This window comes from Chiloscyllium plagiosum, unplaced genomic scaffold, assembly GCF_037043375.1.
Source record: "Chiloscyllium plagiosum isolate Xiang-an unplaced genomic scaffold, Cpla_swu_hap1 HiC_scaffold_10, whole genome shotgun sequence".
Lineage (NCBI taxonomy): Eukaryota > Metazoa > Chordata > Chondrichthyes > Orectolobiformes > Hemiscylliidae > Chiloscyllium > Chiloscyllium plagiosum.
In genome coordinates, this window is record NW_028270148.1 from 100,739,970 (window position 1) to 100,761,810 (window position 21,841).

The 21,841-nt window shown below is 41.1% G+C and overlaps 1 protein-coding gene across 1 annotated transcript in view; it reads left to right on the top strand.

The window, feature by feature from the left end:
- memo1 (mediator of cell motility 1) overlaps nt 1-21,841 on the top strand; it is a 49,907-nt gene that overhangs the window by 10,967 nt on the left and 17,099 nt on the right. Inside the window, exons 3-4 of the mRNA XM_087991601.1 lie at nt 3,126-3,194; nt 21,136-21,248. Of these exons, the coding sequence (XP_087847727.1) occupies nt 3,126-3,194; nt 21,136-21,248 (182 nt within the window). The remainder of the gene's footprint in view (nt 1-3,125; nt 3,195-21,135; nt 21,249-21,841) is intronic.

Sequence of the window (21,841 nt, forward strand, 5' to 3'; positions counted from 1 at the left end):
CTGACTCATTCCTGGATGGGTATTAAAGATTCTGTGGTCCACTTCAAAGAGAACGGGGGAATTCTTTCCATGTCCTGACCAACTTTTATCCCTCAACCAATATCTCTGGTTGTTAAATGTCATTGCAGTTTATGGGCATTTGCTGTGTGCAAATTGTTTGCCTCATTTCCCTTCTTTACAGCAATGACTAAACTTAGAAAGTACTTCATGGAGTGTGAAGTGCCTTGTGAAAGTAATGATGTAAACGACAGTTTGTTTGATTATGATTAAGGTAGCTATTTAACTAGCTGCTTCAGTTCTCTGTTACCAATCAAGTAAGTGCTCTATGACAGCAACTATATTCCCCAGTCTTAGCTTGAATTTGAACTTGAACCTTTTGCACATAAAGGCATCGTCTCGTCAATTTATTAATTGATGTAGAGGCATCTTTGACCAAGGGAAAAGCTGTTCACAACTCTGGGCCTACAAAAATATTATTGATTCGCATATTATCGTTAAAATGTTGTTTTTGGAGGGTTAATGCAAAATTGTGTCAAGATTATGCTGGTGCCTGAACATGGAAATGGTGTGAACCATTTGCCTTGCCTTATGTGACATCCACTTGGGATATTTGCTGCGCTCCATTCATATCTGAAGCAGGTGGTCACATGCAGGCAGCGGTATATTTTTGGAGAGTTTGTCTTTCAGGCGAGCCTCTGTCCATGAGTGTGTCAAAGAGCCAATGGCACTACTTGAGAAAGATTTAGATTTTTTCCGAGTGCCCTGGTCACCATTCCTCCCTCAGTCAAAACTATCATGATCTCCCCCACTTGGGAGAGCAGTAAGTCCATTGGAGCAGCATTAGTTGTAAGTTCCACTGCAGGTCATGCTATCACCACTGGGACAGATAACACTGCTGATTCAACGTTACTGAGCTTAACTCCTGGAACTATCTATCTTGGGAGTACCACCACCCCCAACACAAGTTGGAGTAGTTGTGGAGGGTTGCTTACCAGCATCATCTTGAACAACTGCTCTCAATTTATTTATTTAATATATTCAGTGACTTTGGTCTCCACTGCCTTCTATGATAGAGAATTCCACAGGTTCACCATCCTCTGTGTGAAGAAATCTCATCTGTCCAAAATGGCCTACTACATAGCGTGAGACTATGACCATTTGTTCTGGAGTCCCGAGCCAAGGATAACATCATCACTGGATCCAATCTGTCCAGCCTGTGAGAATTGTTTATATGTTTCAATGAAATCCCTTCACTTCCTCTTAAACTCAAGTGAATACAGGTCAAGTTGACCCAATAATTCCTCACAAAATAAACAAACTCTCCCAGAAATCAGTCTTTTGAACTGATACTGCATTCCCATTATGGCAAGAAGGTATTTTCTTGGGTAAAACTGCACACAATACTTACTCCAGGAGTTGTCTTACTGAGGCCTTATACAGCTGCAGTAAAAAGGCTTGATTTCTTATCAGTCCTCTTACAATTCCTGGCAATGTAGAGGCTTTCTGAATTTTCAAATATATTTGCTTCTCCTTATTGAGAGGGGGCTTTGAAAAAAGATTATTGAGATTATATTTGGCTGTGAGTCTTGGTTTTTTTTTCCATATCTTAAATTGCAAGGTTGAAGCCTCAGCATAAAGATCTACACAGGTTGACTTAACATTTAATTCAGCCCCAGCCATTTGATCTTTGAATACTTTATTATAGCCTTTGTTTTTTCTTTTAAAAATTATCTCACTATGAGACAAGTAACCAAACGTAGGTAAACAGGTAAGATCAGTGATGGTATAGTGTAAGGAAGTCCCTTACCTGGTACTCAGCTGTCTTTTTCCATACATATCTATTTGCTATTTTTTTCTGGGAACAGGAGGTTTTGAAGTTTGACTTACTTTGTCAAATTTTGGATTGCAACCTTCCAGAGCTATTCCTCTCATGTCTCTGCTAATTCTTGGACAGCCAATTTTCCACCCCATGGATTTCTTATCTGTATTCTGTCTGAAATAGTTATCTTGTTGTCCAGTAATGCATGCATCTGACCTGAGCACAAAGTAGTTGATCAGTCATTACACCTCCTATGTAAAATATGTATTTAACCTTTCTTCTTTCTCTTGCTAACAGCTTCAAATTGATTTATTGACTTCCCCACCGAGAAAAAATAGTCTTTTGCTTTGGAGCTGTCAAAATCTGACACCTTTCATCAGAATTGCCAACACTTTTGTTATGCAATATAGGTTGAGTAATATTATATTTTGCATCATCCTCGACCTACCACCAAATAGTATCTTTATTATTTGAAGCTTTCTTTCCCCCTTTCATGTACAAAATGTAGGTGTTTGTCCCAGGATTATATTGATTGGGTTGTCACAAACTCAAAATTGGCCTGTACATAGTACAATTTGTCTCCTGACATCTGCTTTTTAAAATATACATTTAAAATGTGATGCACTTAACGCATTTTATCATCTTGAGTGAATTACTTAGCCTGAGAAATTAATTGGACAGCAGTGATGCGGGGGGAGGTGCCTGCACTGCGTGCCAGTCAGCACAAAAGTGTGGTGTGATGCCACAGGTGTAATGCTGCAACCATTTAAAAATGATTAAAAATCTACCTGTTGTGTAAGAGTGAGCATTACGCTGAGACAATGCAATGATCATCCCTAGGAGTGGTCTCTTTTGCCATGTGTGCATTTTCGCTGCAAAGTTTATCCTATCTCAAGTTTTCAAACCTGATTGTTGCCATGTGTCATGGCCATAAGAATATAGAGAAATAAATTCAACTAAAATACATTTCATGGCAATTCTTTGGAAAGTTACATTTGAATTTCTCATCCACTCAGTAATTGCCTGACCTTACCCTCCATCAATCGTGGCTCTGTAATTGCTGCCAAAAGGTACCCAAGGAAAGCCCCCTTCTGAATCCTTCCAATTCTCCTTCCCTGTCTGCCAGTCAGTGCTTAGTTTCTGGTTGGAAACATGCCCTTTCATATGTTGCTGGTTTAAAGCCAAGTCCTAACATTGTCTGATTCAGGATGTTCAAGATGTTCTGCTGGCTGTGGATATGTTGATTAGATCTGCATAGGTTTTGTGTGGGATTTTAGTGTTTATGCTAACCTTTTGTTTCCTTTAGTCATGCAGGATACACGTATTGTGGATCTTGTGCTGCTCATGCTTACAAGCAAGTGGATCCATCAATCACGTAAGTGAATCATAAATACTGGAGCTTCTCTTCTGGTAAATATCACCTTAACCAAGGTTGATTTTGAAGGAGGAATTGAGCAGAATTGGGTCATTGGAACCATTAAATGATGGAAGTCTTCCTGCATATTAGGTTTGTGACCAGAAGTGAAGACTGAGTGATTCATTGGCCAGCAATAGCATGGATGCCATCATGCAAGGGATGGAAAGTAGTGAACCGTAGTAGAGGTTTCTTTGCTGGCTGAATAGTCCAACCCTGGGGCTAGAGACTCAGTTACAGGTGCTGAGGTTGGTTGTTGAGATGCTGTGGATTTGGTATCCTCTCTCCGCTGCTTGTATTGATCCCCATGCGCTCCATCCGAAGGGGTTGGCCCCTTCACGGATGCTGCTTCTCCATTTTGTGCGTTCTAGGACAAGTGGTTCCCATATAGCAGGGATTTTGCATTTTTCAAAACGTCCTTGTAGTGTTTCCCCTGCATTCCTAATAATTGTTAACTATCCTGGAGCTCGGATTAGAGCACTTGTTCAGGGAGTCACGAATCGGATGTGTGAATAATGTGACCCACCGGTTACAGCTAGTGAGTGACCACTGCTTCAATACTGGTATATTGTCCTGGGAGAGGATACTTGTTGATATGCTTGCTTTGCTAGTGGATTTGCAGGATTTTGTGAAGATGATACTAGTGATAACACTCCAGAGATTTGAGAGACTGCTGTACACGGTTCATGTTTCTGATGTATACAAGGGGTTGAGGTCCACGGCTGCTTTGCAGATCTTGAGCTTGGCGCTGGACTTGTCTCGGGCCTTCAAGCAGTTTCCTCAGGAAATCAAAAGTTGCACTTGCTCAGAAGTTCGGGTTAATTGTCAGTCTCTGCTCACACTGAGGAGACCCCTGAGGTAAGGGAAATGATCCATGTTGTCCAACGGCTCACTGTGGATTTTGACAGTTGGAGGGGTATTGTTGTTTGTTTTCTGGCTGTTTAGCCTGAGGCCTGTTCTCTCCACACATCAGAAAGTTTTCTGATTCAGTATGTGGATGTACTTATTAGAGAAGTTGCAAAACTTGACCTATCCTTGGGAAATAAGGCCGGTTGGTTGACCGAGGTGTCAGTAGGGGAACACTTTGGGGCCAGCAACAATAATTCTGTTAGTTTCAAAATAGTGTTGGAAAAGGATAGCCCAGATCTAAAAGCTGAAGTTCTGAATTGGAGGAAGGCCAATTTCAATGGTATTAGGCAGAAACATTCCAAAAACTGATTGGAGTCGGATGTTTGCAGGTAAAGGGATGACTGGAAAATGGGAAGCCTTCAAAAGTGAGATAATGAGAGTCCAGAGACTGTATATTCCTGTAAGGGTGAAAGGAAAGGCTGGTAGGTGTAGGGAATGCTGGATGACGAGAGGTTTTGATTAAGAAAAAGAAGGAAGCATACGTCAGAGATTGAGTAAATCCTTAGAGTATAAAGGCAGTAGGAGAATACTTGAGGGCCAAAAGAGGACATGTGATAGCTTTGGCAAATAAGGTTAAGGAGAATCCAAAGGGATTTTATAAATACATTAACTACAAAAGGGTAACTAGGGAGAGAATACGATCCCTTAAAGATCAGCAAGGCAGTCAATGTGTGGAACCGCAGGAGATGGAGGATATACTAAATGAGTATTTTGCATCAGTCTTTACTGTGGAAAAGGACATGGAAGATATAGAATGCGGGGGAATAGATGGTGACATGTTGAAAAATGTCCATATTACAGAGGAGGCTGTGTTGGTTGTCTTGAAATGCATAAAAGTGGATAAATTCCCAGAACTCTGTGGGAAACTAGGGAAGTGATTACTGGGCCCCTTGCGGAGATATTTGTATCATCGCTAGTCACAGGTGAGGTGCCGGACGACTGGAGGTTGGCTAAAGTGGTGCCACTATTTAAGAAGGGTGGTAAGGACAAGCTAGGGAACTATAGACCAGTGAGCCTGACATTGGTGGTGGGCAAGTTGTTGGAGGGAATCCTGAGGGACAGTATTTACATGTATTTGAATAAGCAAGGCCTGATTAGAAATAATAAACATGGCTTTGAGTGGGAGATTGTCTCTCACGGACTTGATTGCATTTTTTGAAGAAGTAACAAAGAGGATTGATAAGGGCAGAGTGCTGGAAGTGATTTACATGGACTTCAGTAAGGCATTCAACATGGTAGACTGGTTAGCAAGATTGGATCTCATGGAATACAGGGAGAACTAGCTATTTGGATACAAAATTGGCTCGAACTTAGAAGACAGAGGGTGGTGGTGGTGGAGGATTGCTTTTCAGACTGGAGGCCTGTGACCACTGGAGTGCCACAAGGATCGATGCTGGGTCCACTGCCTTTCGTTATTTATATAAATGATTTGGATTTGATCATAGGAGGTACAGTTAGTAAGTTTGCAGATGACACCAAAATTGGAGGTGTAGTGGACAGCGAAGAAGTTACATCAGAGAACAATGGGATCTTGATCAGATGGTCCAATGGGCTGAGGATTGGCAGGTGGTGTTTAATTTAGATAAATGCGAGGCACTGCATTTTGGAAAGGCAAATCAGAGCAGGACTTATACACTTAATAGGAAGATCCTGGGGAGTGTTGCTGAATAGATATTTTGGATGCAGCTTCACAATTCCGTGAAAGTAAAGTCATAGGATAGTGAAGAAGACGTTTGGTATGCTTTCCTTTATTGGACAGAGCATTGAGTGCAGGAGTTGAGGGGTCATGTTGTGGCTGTATAGGACATTGGTTAGGCCACTCTTGGGATATTGTGTGCAATTCTGGTCTCCATCCTATCAGAATGATGTTGTGAAACTATAAATTGTTCAGAAAAGATTTACAAGGATGTTGCCAGAGTTGGAAGATTTGAGCTATAGGGAGAGGCTGAACAGGCTGGGGCTGTTTTCCCTGGAGTGTTGGAGCCTGAGGGGTGACCTTATAGAGGTTTACAAAATCATGAGGGGAATGAGGTAAATAGACAAAGTCTCTTCCCGGGGGTGGGGGAGTCCAGAACTAGAGGGCATAGGTTTAGGGTGAGAGGGGAAAGATATAAAAGGGACCTAAGGGGCAAGTTTTTCACGCAGGAGGTAGTGCGTGTATGGAATGGGCTGCCAGAGGAAGTGGTGGAGGCTGGTACAATTACAGCATTTAAAAGACATCTGGATGGGTATATGGTTAGGAAGGGTTTAGAGGGATATGGGTCAACTGCTGGCAGGTTGGACTAGATTAGGTTAGAATATTTGGTTGGCATGGACCCCCCCCCCCCCCCCCCCCCCAAGGGCATGTTTCCGTACTGTACGTCTCTATGATTCTGAATGTGTCAGTATTGTTTTGTAGATTAGCCCAGAGTATGTGCAACAGGTGTCGTCTGCATACTTTGTTCGGTGACAGAAGTTGAGGTGTCTTGGTTCAGGCCTGGGAGGTATCAAATTTTGAACAGTTTCCCACTTTTTCTGTAGGTTGGCTCCACTCCATCTGGGAGTTTCATGAAGATGGGTTGGAGTATTGCAGTGTGGAAGATTAAAGAATACCTTTGGCACAATCACACAACACTGCTTGACCCAGTTTGCACTCATTGGATCTGTGGTAGATCTGTTGGTGAGGAGGATGAGCATGCCATCGTGAATGGTGGTCAATTTCTGCAGCAGCTGAATTTGAGGAACGTATTCTACTATTCCTCATTGTTGGCAGAGTCAAAGGCATTTGACCTATTGAAGCAGAGCACATGAGGGAAGAGCACCCAGAGTCAGTCAGTCACCAGCTGAAAGAGTGAGGGAGGCAGACACTGAGACAGTCACCATCAGCTGTTGCAATTTATAGCTGATGAAAGTCAAATGTAGTAAACAAGATGGAGAATAGGATCAAATTTCAGGAGGCCATGGACTGATTGGTGACAGGCACATTATTAAACGTAAGTGTCAAGTGATATTCTTTTGGCAGAAGAATGAGTAAAGTGAATTAAATAATACAATTCTGAGAACAATTATGTGGCTATTTGCAAAATAAACTCAGACCAGTATGGAACAGAGAGAACTTTTGTCAAGACAAATACAGTACTCAGCAAAGGGAGATCAGCAAATACGTGATAATAGAGAAGGTTGTCATGTGGGTGGTGGAAGGGGAGAGTATGCAGTAGCTTCGGGGAGAAAGATGTATTGCGATTGATAATTTAAGTTTTTTCCATATCATCAGTTAGCGAAGGTGGATTTGGTGATAGAGCTAGTGATTATCGCAGGGGAAGGTCAAGGAAAAGTGTTGAGAAGTTTGCAATGGATAAAATGATCAGTTTGCAACTGCAGATCCTGAACCTTTCCACTGAAAGTATATAATAGAAGCTGTCAAGTTCACCATTTGTAGTCCAGCTCCATGACCCTTGAAAAGAAGGTGAATCTTTTCATTGTGTGTTTTTAGTTTGCCAGTGTCATTTTTTTAAAATTTCCAGATTAAAAAAAACGAAGTTCAGGTTCTCAAACAACCACTATAAAATGAGATTTAATGTCTAGAATTTTACTTGTCCAATAATAGAAACATATACTGCAAATGAGAATTCGATCAAATCAGTGTTGGTAGATATGAATTTCTGTGAATGTTCCTTCCATGTTAGTAAGTGTATTATAGGTTCCATACAAAACATGCACACATTAATGGAGATAACTTGGCTTGTATGCGTTGAAATTTAGTTAGAGCACAGTGTTCAGATGAAAGGAAGTGATGACCAATGGTGTTTTCTGCATCATATGATGTATTCCATACTAAATCTGCAAATAATGGAGTAAATATTGATTGTAGGTGAAACTGAGAAAGAAAGTGAATTTGAAGAAAGGGGAGCGACTAAAGAGGTCAATGGGTTAAAATGGATATCTGCTCAATGGCAAATAGTCATGCAGCATGGAAACAGACCCTCCAGCCAACTCATTTGTGCTGACCAGACATCCACATCTGACCTAGTGCTATTTGCCCATCCCTCTAAATCCTTTCATTCACATTCTTCCAGATGCCTTTTAAGTGCAGTAATTCTACCCACCTCCTCCATCACCACATCTGGCAGCTCATTCCACACACATACCAATCTTTGCATGAAGTTGCCCCTCTGGTTCCTTTTTAAGTCTTTCCCCTCTCATCTAAACCTATGCCTTCTAGTTTTGGACTCCCTGATGTAGAGTAAAATTTGAGAATGTTTGAAGTGCGTGAAAAATGATTGGGAAGCTCTGTGTGGCTTAGGGGGAGAGAAACAAAGGTTTAAGAATCTAGGTACCTGAAAGCAAAATACAGTCTTAGAAAGCTTAATTAACTTAATTGGAAGGTGATATAAGATCCCAACAGGAATCCATTGGTGAACCTCAGAGTTTCATTTGGCCTATGATGTATAGTTTTGGCTGTTGACCACAGCAAGAAGAACAAGCCTTAGAGAACTGAGCTGTGATCTGTAAGATGAGTGAATTTACCTGTGATGAGAAAAAGACTTAGCTCTGGTTACACTCATTCGATAGTGGAGGTGATCTGTTTCACATGTCCAAAACAATGATTGGAATTGTCAGGATAGTGATAGAATGACTTCGCTATAGTCGAGGGAATCTCGAAAAATGTAACCAATCTTAGCATTTAGAGCATATTGGTTTCGCTTCAAGGATTGTGAGAATATTCTCTGCATTGTCATTGAATTCATGAAATGCAGAAACAATTGGCCATGCTTTGGAGGGAGAGAGCCTTTGGGAGTATGTGGTATCAAGAAAGGGATATAAATTAGTATTTAAAGGATAGGGCTGCAATGACTGTCAAAATGGAATAGAGCCATGAGCTGAATTGCTCACTTGTACATAAAATTTACATTTGCTCGCAAGAAGCATACAGTGTTCTATATACAGTGTTACTTGTGGTGACAGAGCTAAGTAGCTAATTTATATATTGGCAATCAAGCATCTAAAAATCTTGCCACCTTCTCTGTTTGCCAATGCTTTCCTTCTCATTTCTCCCACCCACACCACTTATCCATGAACAGCCTTATTCCTTTGAGGTACAGCTCTTCTGATGTCAGTTCTGCTGCTGTCTCTGTCCTGCCCTCCTGGCTATTACTTCTATATACTTACAGTGGCACTCTGGCAGCTGGAGTCTGATTCTCTAATCACCTGATAGCTGCATGCTCTTTAGGTGTTATGAGATAGCAAACGGAAAATGGAAACCCCTCTGGTCAACAGCCCTCTCTCTCCTACCACATGCCCTCCTTCCCCCTTAGGCACTCCCGCCTGCAAAAAAGATAAAAGCGACCTACACCTACCTTGGTTCAACTAACCCAAGACAGGGTAGGAGGTTAACATGCCCAATTCAAATGCTCCTTGGTTAAGCCCTCTCTCTATCGCTCAATTACTAATTGGGTAAACGCTGTCTCTGTATCTCCTATACTAAGAAGGAAAGGGGGTAATTTTCCAAGAGAGTGGGGCTCGGGGTAGGTTTTTCGAGGGACTTAAATGGTGAGTGCATTTGAATGAATCAGACAGTGGGATTTTGTAAGTGCAGTTATATATGAATTGAGGTGTGGGTGTTAATTAGGGATTCTCCAGGTCTGGGCACAAGTAGATAATGTAGGGTATGGATGGAGAATAATACGAGGCAGAGATCAGAGATGACCTTATCAGTGATAGATAGAAGGAACGAACAGGGTGATGGCTCTGAATATGGTGAAAAGGTGCAGATAAGATTAGCTCCTATTTAATTCTCTAGCCTTTTGCTCACTCCTGTTTCAAAATTAACATAGCAAAAATAGGCCATGTGCTTTAAATCAAAAATGCATCAAGTATTTGTTTTAGCAAAATCACCTAGCGTAAAAAAGAATCCAAAACATGAGTTTTAGAGAAACGAGGCATCTATGATGATTAGTCTTGGTATCCATAACAGTGAGTAACTACTAACAGTTCCTCAGCAGGGAGCAGATGATAACTGAAATGGTATAATGGCTGCAATTTAATAAGAAAAACATTTGCTAGTTCTTTTCACTAGATTACTCCCAATAGGTGAATAGATGTACACCCTGTCCACTTAAACAACACCAGATCAGTATAAGATTTACAAGAGTCACAGATGCTCTTGAAGTAATATTGAAATTTTTACATTGTGTAAATACAAATATTGATCATGCCTTCATGAATTGGGTTCACTTCAACATTATAATGAACTCCTGTGATGCTGTTTAATTTTCTTCTAGCTTCCTGTTTAACTTCCTTCTGCATCACATTTCCTCTTGAACTTCAGAGTAATCCAGCATTCTAATTCGCACTAGTAGTTAATAAAAACTCCTCCTGATAGCAGCATGAACTGGCAGACGTGTCCCTTTCATTTTCCTTTGTCCACAAGTGGAAAGCTTTGTTTTTACTTGATGACCCATAGAGGAGCTTTTCAGAACTAACTAACTTTATCTGTGGGGTGCATTAAGCAGTACATGTGATCTGTTTTTGTGAGGCAAATCTGTTGTGCCTTAACAGTGGGTTTTAAGGAGGAAGGCTACAGGAGTCTGCTTTGTGTATTTTAACTTTCAAAGGAAGCCTCAATATTTTACTTGTTTTTCTTTGTTTCCATTTTCTTCTTCCTGTGGTGTTTCGTCAATAGAAATCACTGACCTGTGTTTTCAGGTCGAGTTCGATATGTTCCTCATCCCCTATACAGTCTGTATGGACAGGATCTGATATATCCAGTCAGTAATTTCCACTGCTGTAGTTGGAAATGCTGGACAAGAGGAGGCGATGACCCAGTAGTATTATCACTGGACTGGTAATCCAGAGACCCAGGTAATGTTATGGGGCCACAGATTTGAATTCTGCTATAGTAGTTCGTGGAATTTGAATTCAATGAACGAAAAATGGAATTAAGAATCTAAAGATTATCATGAAACCATTGTCTATTGTCAGAAAAATGCATCTGTTCCACTGATGGCAAAAGCTGTATTCCTGATGATGGGCTTTTGCCCGAAATGTCGATTTTCCTGCTCCTCGGATGCTGCCTGACCTGTGCTTTTCCAGCACCACTCTGATCTAAACGCTGTTCCACTGATGTCCTTACCTTAACTACTATCCTTACCTGGTCTGGACTACATGTGACTCCAGACCCACAGCATTGTGGTTGACTCTGAACTGCCCTTTGGGATGGGCAATAAATGCTGGTCGAGCCAACGATGCTGTCATCCCGTAAATGAATCCCGAATTAATGAGGAAGAGGTAATCCTTTCAATATAAATGAAGAACAATGTTCAGACTGGTTTCCTATTCAGGTGTGAGATCCCACCTTAGATACTGGTGCCAAAAGCAGAATTGTGGGATGTGACCACACTGTCCTTAAGTAATTTTAGCATGCTGTTATTACAGCATTGTTGTTCCCATCGATAAATGGCTTTTTACCATTGAGAGTTTAAGGTCACACGTTGTTGGGTTGAAATGGGGTGGGGGAGAAGTCACCAGCTTATTTCCACAATATCTGAATGTGCCCAGTGTTTACTGACCATCAGCTAGATTTAAACAATTCACGGGATAATAGGTGTTAGATGGTTTAATATTCCAGAACATTTGTCACCATACTAGGTTATATCATCAGAGAGCCTCCGGATGAAGCACTGGTGGCATGGCCCACTTTCTATTTGTTTTGGTTTCCTTGGGCTGGTGATGTCATTGCTGACGATGTCATTTCCCATGATGATGTCATTTCCGGTTCTCTTTCTCAGGGGAGGTACATGGAATCCAAGTCAGTGTGTTTGTTGATGGAGTTCCAGTTGGAATGCCAAACATTTTCTAACTCGCCAGGGCCTGATGGCCTGCATTCAAAGGTTTTAAAGGAGGTGCTGTAGCGATGGAGGCACTGGATGAAATTAGTAAGTTTTGAGTCGCGGAAATGACTGCCAGACTACTCAGACTCCTTAGCATCATGGCAACCCACAAACCTATCAACAAACTAAAACAGCAGCTAATGAACCTGAAAGACCCTATACAGACAATAAGCAGCACTGATGTCATTTACAAAATACCTTGCAAGAAATGTGACAAACACTAGATTGGACAAACAGGCAGAAAACTAGCCACCAGGACATATGAATGTCAACTTGCCACAAAAAGACATGACCCACTCTCACTAGTCTCCTTACATATAGATGAGGAAGGACACCTCTTCGACTGGGACAACACATCCATCCTGGGACAAGCCAAACAGAGACACGCACGAGAATTCCTAGAAGCATAGCAAACGGAACTCTATCAACAAACACATTGACTTGGATCCCATTTATCACCCCTGAGAAAAAGTACAGGAAATGACATTGACCCAAAGAAACCTAAGCACATAAATAGAAAGCAGGCCATGCCGCCAGTGCTTCACTCAGAGGCTCGCTGATGATGTTACCTGGTATGGTGACAAACATCTGAAAACGAACCTTCCAGCTCAGCGAGCCAACCTACATCCATTGGTTGAAATATTCTGGGACTGTCTGGATTCTGAGAACGTTCCAACTGACTGGAAAACTGCTGATGTGACACCTCTGTTCAAGAAGGGAGAGACATTGAAAGCAGGAAACTGTTGAAGTATGACTGGACTAAGCACTAACCTATTTTCTTTGTACATATGCTACCAGACTTGCTGTGTTTCTCCAGCACTGTTCTTGTTTCAAGCAATATATAAGCCAGTTAGCCTAACACCAGTCATTGGGAAATGCGAAAGTCCTTTAATAAGGAGGAAATTGCAGGACATTTTCAAAATCTGTCAGCATGATTTTGTGCAAGACAAATCATATGTGACAAATTTGCTTGAGTTCTTTTGAAGATATAATGAGTAAGAGTTGATAAAAGAGAACTGGTAGATATAGTGTATTTTGATTTCCAAGTGGAATTTGATAAGGTTATTGCACAAGGCAGGAGTTTGTGGTATTGGGGTCATGGGTTAGCCTACCAAAGAGAGTCCGGAGTATTGTCTTTTTCAGATTGGAAAAAATATCACAAGTGAAATACCAACAGGATTTTCTAGGGTCTCGGGAGGAGGGAGAAAGGTCTTGCGTGTCCAGGTTTGCTGTCGATACAAAAAAATACATGAAAGATCACTTTGTGATTGAGACATAAGAACTTCTGTGAGGGTGGAGAGATAAGTGGTGTGAGTGGCCGAAAACTTGGCAGATGGAGTTTAATGTCAGAAAGTGTGAGGTCATGCACTTTGGTAGGAAGGATCAAAAGGCAAACTTCCAAAACCAAAGGATCTGAGTGTTTTTGTGTTGGCAACACAAAAATTTAGCATAGGTGCAGCAGGAAATGAAGAAGGCATGTGGAGTTTTGGCATTTTTTTTGCCAGGGGAATGAAGTTTAAAAATAGGTTTGTCTTATTACAACTGCTCAGGAGAAATGTATGAGGGAAGCTAATGAGGCTAAAGCCTGATGAGATTCCTGGACCTGACTGTATCCTAATATTTTAAAAGAAGTAATTGTACACACAGTGGATGCACTAGTGCTAGTGGTAATCTTTCAAGATTTTGGAAAACTGCCAATTTAACATCCTTAATTCAAAAAGGAGGGAGACTTAAAATAGGGAACTGCAGGCCAGTTAGCCAAACATCTGTTAGCGACGAAATGTTTAAGTTTATGAAACAACATTTAATAGCAGAGCATTGAGAAATACATAATGTGTCAAGAGTCAGCATGGCTTCATCAAGGAGAAATCATACCTGACAAATGAATTACACTATTTTGAGGTAACAGGCAGTGAAGATAAAGGGGAGCCAGTAAATATAACTTGGATTTCTGAAAGCATTTGATGAGGTACTGTACGTAAGGCTACTTAAAAAAGATAAAATGGTGGAGGGTAGTATATTAGTATTGACAGTGTATTGCCTAACTACTGAAAGACCATGGACATTTTCAGGTTGGCAAACTATGACTAGAATGCTAGAGGGATGGATGCTAGGGCCACAGTTATTTACAAGTGAATGCACTCGCACCAAGTTTGCAGATGACCCAAAAATGAATGGGAAGGAAAGGAGTGAAGTTGACACAGGAGTCTACAGAGGGATATGAAGACACTGGGCAAAAACTTGGTTATGCACTTTGGCAGGAAGAGTAGAAAAGCTGAATATTATTTAAGTGAGAAATGACTGCAAAATGCTGCAGCAGAGAGGAATTTGGATGTCGTGCATTAATCACAATGCCAGCATCCAAGTTCAGCAAGCAATAGGAAAGGCAAATGGAATTCAAAGGGAATAAGGAATAAAATTAGTGAGATCTTGCTAAAACTATTCAAGGTAATAGTCAGATCATGTCTAAGATAGTGTAAACAGTTTTAGTCCTCTTGACAGAGGAAAGGTATACCCCCACTGGAGGAAGTTGCGAGGAGAGCTTTTGTAGATTGAGCTTAGATCCATTGGAATATAGAAAAATGAGCAGCGACCTCATTGAAACGTGCAAGGTTCTTAGAGGACTTGACCGTGCAGATGTAGAGAATCCCTTCCCCTTGAGGGAGAGTCTGTGACCAGAGGGCATAATCTCTGATTTCGGTTCACCCGTTTAAGGTCAAGATGAGTAATTGTTTTGTGAAGGTGGTAAACCTGTGGAATTTTTTTTACCACAGTGTGATGTTGAGGATGGGTTCTTGAGTGTATTCAAGACTGCAAGATTTCTCTTCCTGAAGGCAATGGCGGGTAATGGGAATAAAGCAGGAAAGTGAAGTTGAGAATGATCAGATCCACCAAGATCTCATTGACTGGCAGAGCGGACACTATGGGCTAAATAAGTCTATTTCTGCTCCTTGTTTTCTGGTGCTAAGATCACCTTGGAGTACAGCTTTCATTCCTTTCTTTAAGAAGGATACACTGTCATTGAGGACAGATTCACAAGGTGGATTAAGGGTTTGATTTATCAAGGATGGCTTAACAAGTTGGGCTTTTATTAATTAGAGTTTAGAAGAATGAGGAGTGATCTTAGTGAAGCTTACAAGATCCTACAAGAGCTTGACATGGTAGATGTTGAGAAGATGTTTCCTTTAGTTTTGGAATTGTGAACTAGGGGACATGGTTACAGAATAAGGGGACAGTCACTTAAAACGTAGAAGCCATGGAATTTCTTCTCCCAGATGATAGTATCTGGAATTCTCTACCCCAGAGAGTTGTGGAGATGAGATGTAGGTAGAGTTTTGAAATATCATGAAGTTGATGATTGCTGATACGAAAGGAATTGAGACCTGGGGCCAAACAGCCATAATCTTGAGTTGCTGGGCATTCTGGAGAGGCTGAAAGGCCTCTTGCTGCTCATTGATTTTTGTGTTTACGTACATCATACTGCAACCATGAGAAACTTGTTCACAATATATTAAAATCAGTTCATCTGCATTGATCTCCTGTCTGTCAAACATATTCATTAAATTGATCCCATTTTCTGGCAGAGGCAGTTGGTAATGGCTTCAGTTTTTGCAGTACTTAGGAAATTTCTGCTTAGCCAGTATTGACAGAGTCTGACAATTATAAGACAATGGGTTATATATGCATTATATATGTATATGTACACAGGAGAGTGAATGAAGTAGAAATACAAAACAAAAAAGCCGGAGATAGTCACTGCGCTCAATGCAGTTTCCTTTGTGTTGGCAAGACCAAATATAGATTGGGTGACGGCTTTGCATAACGCCTCCACTTTGTTTAAAAGAATAACCCCACCTTTCCAGTTGCTTTCCATTTCAAGAAGCCATCTTGTGCCCATGCTGACCTTTCAGTTTCAGGCCTGCTGTAGCATTCCTGCACAGCTCAATGTAAGCTGGACCTCATTTTCTAATAAGGCACTTTACAGCCTTCAGAACTATCTTCAACAGCCATGGGATGAGGTGTGAATTCGTAGCGAGGATTGGGAGGAGAAAGTGAACAAGGGCTGTTGAGCAGATGATTTCAAACTTGATGACAGGAGTTTCACACACTTAGTAAGATGGGAGAGACAGTGGAGAAGCCATGCAGGAGAGAGAAGAAACTGGATGCTATCGTGGTTTTCTTGGTTGATTGGCAGAAGTAGTTTTAGCAGACTGCATTATGTGTGGATGGTGAATGGTTAAACTCGTTATACACCATATCCATTCATGTCTGTATCTGTTGGGCTTGAGACTGGAGATGTGTGCCATATTGAAATACAGTGAGTGTGATGATTTTAAAGGAAACTTAAAGCTTTAAAGGTAGAGGTGTGGCCACGCACACCAGCAGCTGCAGAATTGTTGTGGTGAATGGATAGTTAAATATGATAACATTGGTATTTTAAAAGTACAATAGCAAATGTGTTGTAATGGGTTTCCCTGCAGACTGGCATAGAAGAGGAGGCTAGGGCGAAGGAGGGAGATTTCGGTGACCAGCGAAAGTTATTGGGAATTACTTGACCTGTGACTCAATGTTATGTAATGCAGTGTAAGTTGATGCAGACCGTTCTGCTGTAATACAAATTTGCTGTAACACGATTGAATTGGGGATGCTGTTTCTAAAGCGCAAACTTTTAAAACCTGTTGGTTGTAATGTGATCACATTGCCAACACTTTCGGTGCTGTTTCTAAAACATGGGACCATCGCGTTCCAAAAGAATGAACTCCATCTCTGAAGATAATTTGCTGGGTGTAGAGGCTGAGAGAGGAGTGTTGTGAAGATAACTCTTTAGTGCTTGGATGTGCACTACTAAATGAGGATCTTGACCGAGAAGTGATGGGCTTTGATTAAGGTGGTATAGAGTCATAGAGATGTACAGCACGGAAACTGACCCTTCGGTCCAACTCGTCCATGCTGACCAGATATCCTAACCTAATCTAATACCATTTGCCTATAGAGGTGCCTTTTAAATGTTGTAATTGTACCAGCCTCAATCATTTCCTCTGGCAGCTCATTCCACACACGCACCACCCTATGATCAAGGTCATTGGAGAAAATGCCACAGAAGGGAGTACAGACAAGTGTTTCAGGCTGGGGAGGTTTCATTTAGAGGGAAGGTGATATCACATAGCCAGACTCGGTTAAGGTTGTGATGTCAATGCAGTTACCCACAATAAGCTTATGGATGGTGAGGGCGTTTCTCATGTGATTTGATATTGTGGAGGGAGACATGACATGAGGATAGTTGATTCACTGAGCCAGCGCCCAAACTAGTTGAACAATAAAGACATTGGCTTATCCTCTTATTAGGATGCTGGGTAGGAACGTTGACAGAAGTGCATTGTGGAACAATTTAGATTTGCTGCTCACGAGACCACCATTCAGAGCAGGAGTAACTTGTTTGGCCCTTCAAGGCTGCTCTGTTATTCCAAAAAATTCTAGCTGGTAATAGAGAGCAACTTTTCCACACTATTTTCGTATCGCCCGGTTTCCTTAGTATCCGGAAGATGGTCAATTTCGCTCTCTGCATGCACGCACTCACTGAACCTCCACAGCTTTGAGGGAAAAAAATTGTAAATATTCTCAACTCTTTGAATTAAGAAATTTCTCCTCTTGGCCAACTTGTCTGCGTATTATGACTCTAGTTCTAGACTCTCCAGCCAGAGGAATCTGCCTCCCAGCATCTACCCATTAAGTCCTTTACGAACCTTCTGTTTCAAAGCAATGACCTCTCATTCTTCTTAACCTCAGAAATTGCCAGCCTCAGATCTGCCTACTCTGTTACTGGTTCAAAAGTATGGAACTCCCTTACTGAAAGTCTGTTGCTGTGCCTCCAACACATGGACTGCAGTTGTTGGAGAAGACAGCTGAACTGTACTAGTTCGAGGCAGTTAGGGATGGGAAGTAAATGCTTTGTCAGCCCATGAAAGAATGGAGATTTTTAAACAAATCTCTTCCATCCCAGGAGACAGTGCTGTGAATCTTTATCACACTCACGTATATGTATGTTTCCTTAAGGCATTGACACTAAAACTATACCATACTGTCAGTATAATCTCAACAAGACCCAGTAATCAATAATTTTTTGTTTGGTGTTCTATTCTTTTGGAATAAATACTCTTCTTTCCTTAGTAATGTGCTAAAATTTATATTTCGTTAACAACAAGACCAACATTTCCTAGTCCAAAATGTCACCATTTTAATATTAGTCAGTTTTTCTACTTAATTTTGGTAATTTCACATTTCTCCACATTATAGCTGCAACATTCTTCCCCATTCATTGAGCCTGTTTAAATCCATTTGCAGTCTTTGTGTTTTCCCATCTAGTTTTTGTTGTCTGTAAACTTGGATGCTTTGCACTCTATTCCTGCATCTCATGTGTTGGTACAGCTCATGACTGAGGCCCAAGCCCTGATCCTTGTTGTAATCCACTACTTACACGCATGCCTACCAGAAAATGCCTTGTTTATTCCTACTGTTTTCTATACATGCTCGATCCATTCCAACGTTCACAAAGAACAGCACGAGTAGTGCCCCTGGAGAATGGGTTTCTGTAGGCTTTCTCCAACTCTGTTAATCCTTGAATGTAAAAGACAGCTTGTAATGAACAGGGCACAACCATCTTCACTATTTCATCAATGACCTCCTTCAAAGGGTTAGAGACAGGGATGTTCACAATTTATAATTCCTTGGACCTTGAATTAGTTCGTGTCCAAATACTGCAAGGCTTGGACAACATCCAGGCCTGGACTCATAAGTGGCAAGTGACATTTGCGCTACACAAGTACTGGACAATAATAATCTTCATCAAAACCAAATTCAGTAACCCAATGGTGTTCACTGGCATTACATTGCTGAGTCCCCCTGTGATTAAACTCCTGAGTGATACTGTTTACTGAAAACTGAACTCGTTCAGTCCTATAAATACTGTGGCTATATGAACAGACCTTAGGCTGGCAATTCTGTGACCAGTAACTCCCCATCTGACTCCCAGAGCCTGTTCACCATATATACGACAAATGAGTATGATGGAATACTTAAATAAAAGCAAAAACTGCAGATGTTGGAAATTAAAAAGTGCTGGCAAAACTCTGCAGGTCTGGCAGCATCAGTGGAGAGAAAAGCAGAGTTAACATGGAGTCTGATCCAATGGGACTTCAGTGCACTCCACTTGCCTGGATGAGTGCAGCACCAACAAAGCTCAAAGCTGCTTGATTGGACCTCCATTTAATATCTTCAACCTTTGCTTTCTCCACTGCCACTGTGCAGTAGCAGCTGATGCATTGCAACAACTCAGCAAGGCTCCTGAGCCAACATCCTCCAAATTAACAACCTCTACCACTGAGAAGGGTAAGACATATTTGGGAGCACCATCACTTGCAAATTCCCTGTCAAGCCACATGGCACCCTGACTTGGAAATCATATCACTGCTCCTTCACAGTTACTGTGTCAAAATCCTGGAGCTCCCTCCTCACAGCACTTGGATGTATCTACACCTCATGGACTGTAGCAGTTCAAGAAGGCAGCTCGCCATCACCACCTCAACGACAATTAGGGAAATAAATGCTGGTCTAGCCAACAATATACATATCCTGTAAATGAAAGCATAAAAATACCAAAAAATGTGCGTTGGCCTTTTTGAAATGAGGAAAAGGAATGACTGTGGGTTATCCTTGGAAATTTCTATTCTAATGGACTGTAGGTGACCAGTAATTGGGTATATTACATTTAGAGTACTTTGAACATGGAAAAGAGCCTCCAAGATATTGATAGATTAAGTAATTGGGCAAAGGTCTGGCAAATAGGGTACAATGTGGGAGAGTGTGAAATTGTCCATTTTGGTAGAAAGAAATGAAGCATTGGATCCAAATGGTGAGTCGTTGCAGAGCTGTGAGATGCAGAGAAATCTGGGTTTCCTTGCAAATTAATTACAGAAGGTTAGTATACAGGGATAGAGAAGAATTGATGGGAATTGTAAGTAAGAGTAGGAAGGTTATGCTTCTGTTTTACTTGGAATTGATGAGATCGCTTCTGGAGTGCTGTGTATATTACTGGTCACCATACTTATGGAAGGATGAAAATGCATTGGAAGCAGTTCAAAGAAAGGTTACTGAATTAATACCTAAAATGGGCAGATTGCCTTTTGAGGAACGACTTTCCAGCTAGTGTCTGGTGTTTTGAAGAGTCAGAGGTGACTTAAATGAGACACAAGATCCTGATGGGACTTGACGGATGGATATTGAAACCATATTTGTACTTGTGTGAGAATCTAGTATTAGGAATCATAGTTTAAAAGCAAGAGGGTGTCCATTTAAAACCAATAAAGAAACATTTTCTCAGAGTTGTGTCTCTTTGGAATTCTCTTCCTCAAAAAGCAATGGATGCCGAATCTTTAAATACTTTTTAAGGCAGAGGTAGATTCTTGATGACCAAGGGGGTGGAAGATGATTGGGGGTATGCAGGAATGTAGAGTTGAGGTCAAAATCAGATCCGCCATGGCCTTATTGGACCAAGCTTGAAATGCTGAGTGGCCAACTTGTGTTCCTTGTTCATCTATTCATAAGAATAGCAAGGGCTATTATGAGAATTGGGTGATGAAGGGCTGATGCCAGAAACTCAATTCTCCTGCTCCTCGGATGATGCCTGACCTGCTGTGCTTTTCCAGCACCACACTCTCGACTCTGATCTCCAGCATCTGCAGTCCTCACTTTCTCCTATTGAGAGAAAGTAAAGAATCCAAATTATCCAAAATAACCAGTTGTGATTGTCCAGCCCCCTCACTGCAACAATCTGGATGAATTAAGGTGCCACAAATGACTTCCCTCAACTGTAAATGCTGTGTGACTGTTGACCTATGATACTGAGAAACAGAGTCGGTTTCTCTGTTTCAGTGCAGGTGTCATCAAGTAACAGCATCCCCTGGGTAGGTGGATAATGAAAGATGAATTGTGACATGTTGCTAATTTCCACCATGTGGGTGATTGCTCGCTGTGAAACTGGGTTTTATTTTAAATGCTTTGTAATTGTTTGTGTAAGTCAGAAGGCAGGTAACTGCTCAAATTTACCAATGGATTTAATTTTGTCACAGACGCAGAGTTTTTATCTTGGGACCATCGCACCATGCGCCTCTTTCTCGTTGTGCTTTATCCACTGCAGATATTTATAGAACACCTTTGTATGATCTACGCATCGATCAAAAGAGTAAGTATCAATACCAAGATTTTGCTATTGATTAAAAATGAAATGTTATGCATGTTGTTTTAAATTTGTATGAGAAAACTGATGTCAAGATTACCTGATGCCCAGCTAAATCAAGGATTGGGTTTCCTTTTAAGCTCATCATTTGCTGCCCTGCCTACCATGAGGTAATGGGTATGGCAGATGTGGATATACTGGTCGTAATGATAACTTCTTACATTAGAAAAGTTAAAAGGCTGTGAGAATAAGAACAGAATTCCAGCATGGATTAAAAATAGATTAGGGAGCAAAGAATAGGAGTCAGACAAGTTTCTGGGAAAAGTCAGAGTTCATAGCAGTGTTATGCGTTTATCTAGAACCTCTTCAGTTCACTGTGTAAATCAAGAATTTGGATGTAGGTCTGGAGTAAGGGTTTGAGGTTTGCAGATATTATCAAAATCTGATGTATTGTTAATTCCTTAGAAATTGCAATAGGTTATTGATGGCGAAATGAGCTGAAAAGAAACCGATTCAATCCAGCATCACTGAGATGGCACAATTTGTAAATAAAAGCAGCAGCAGTTACTATCATCTTGGAATAAGTTTGATTCTGTGAT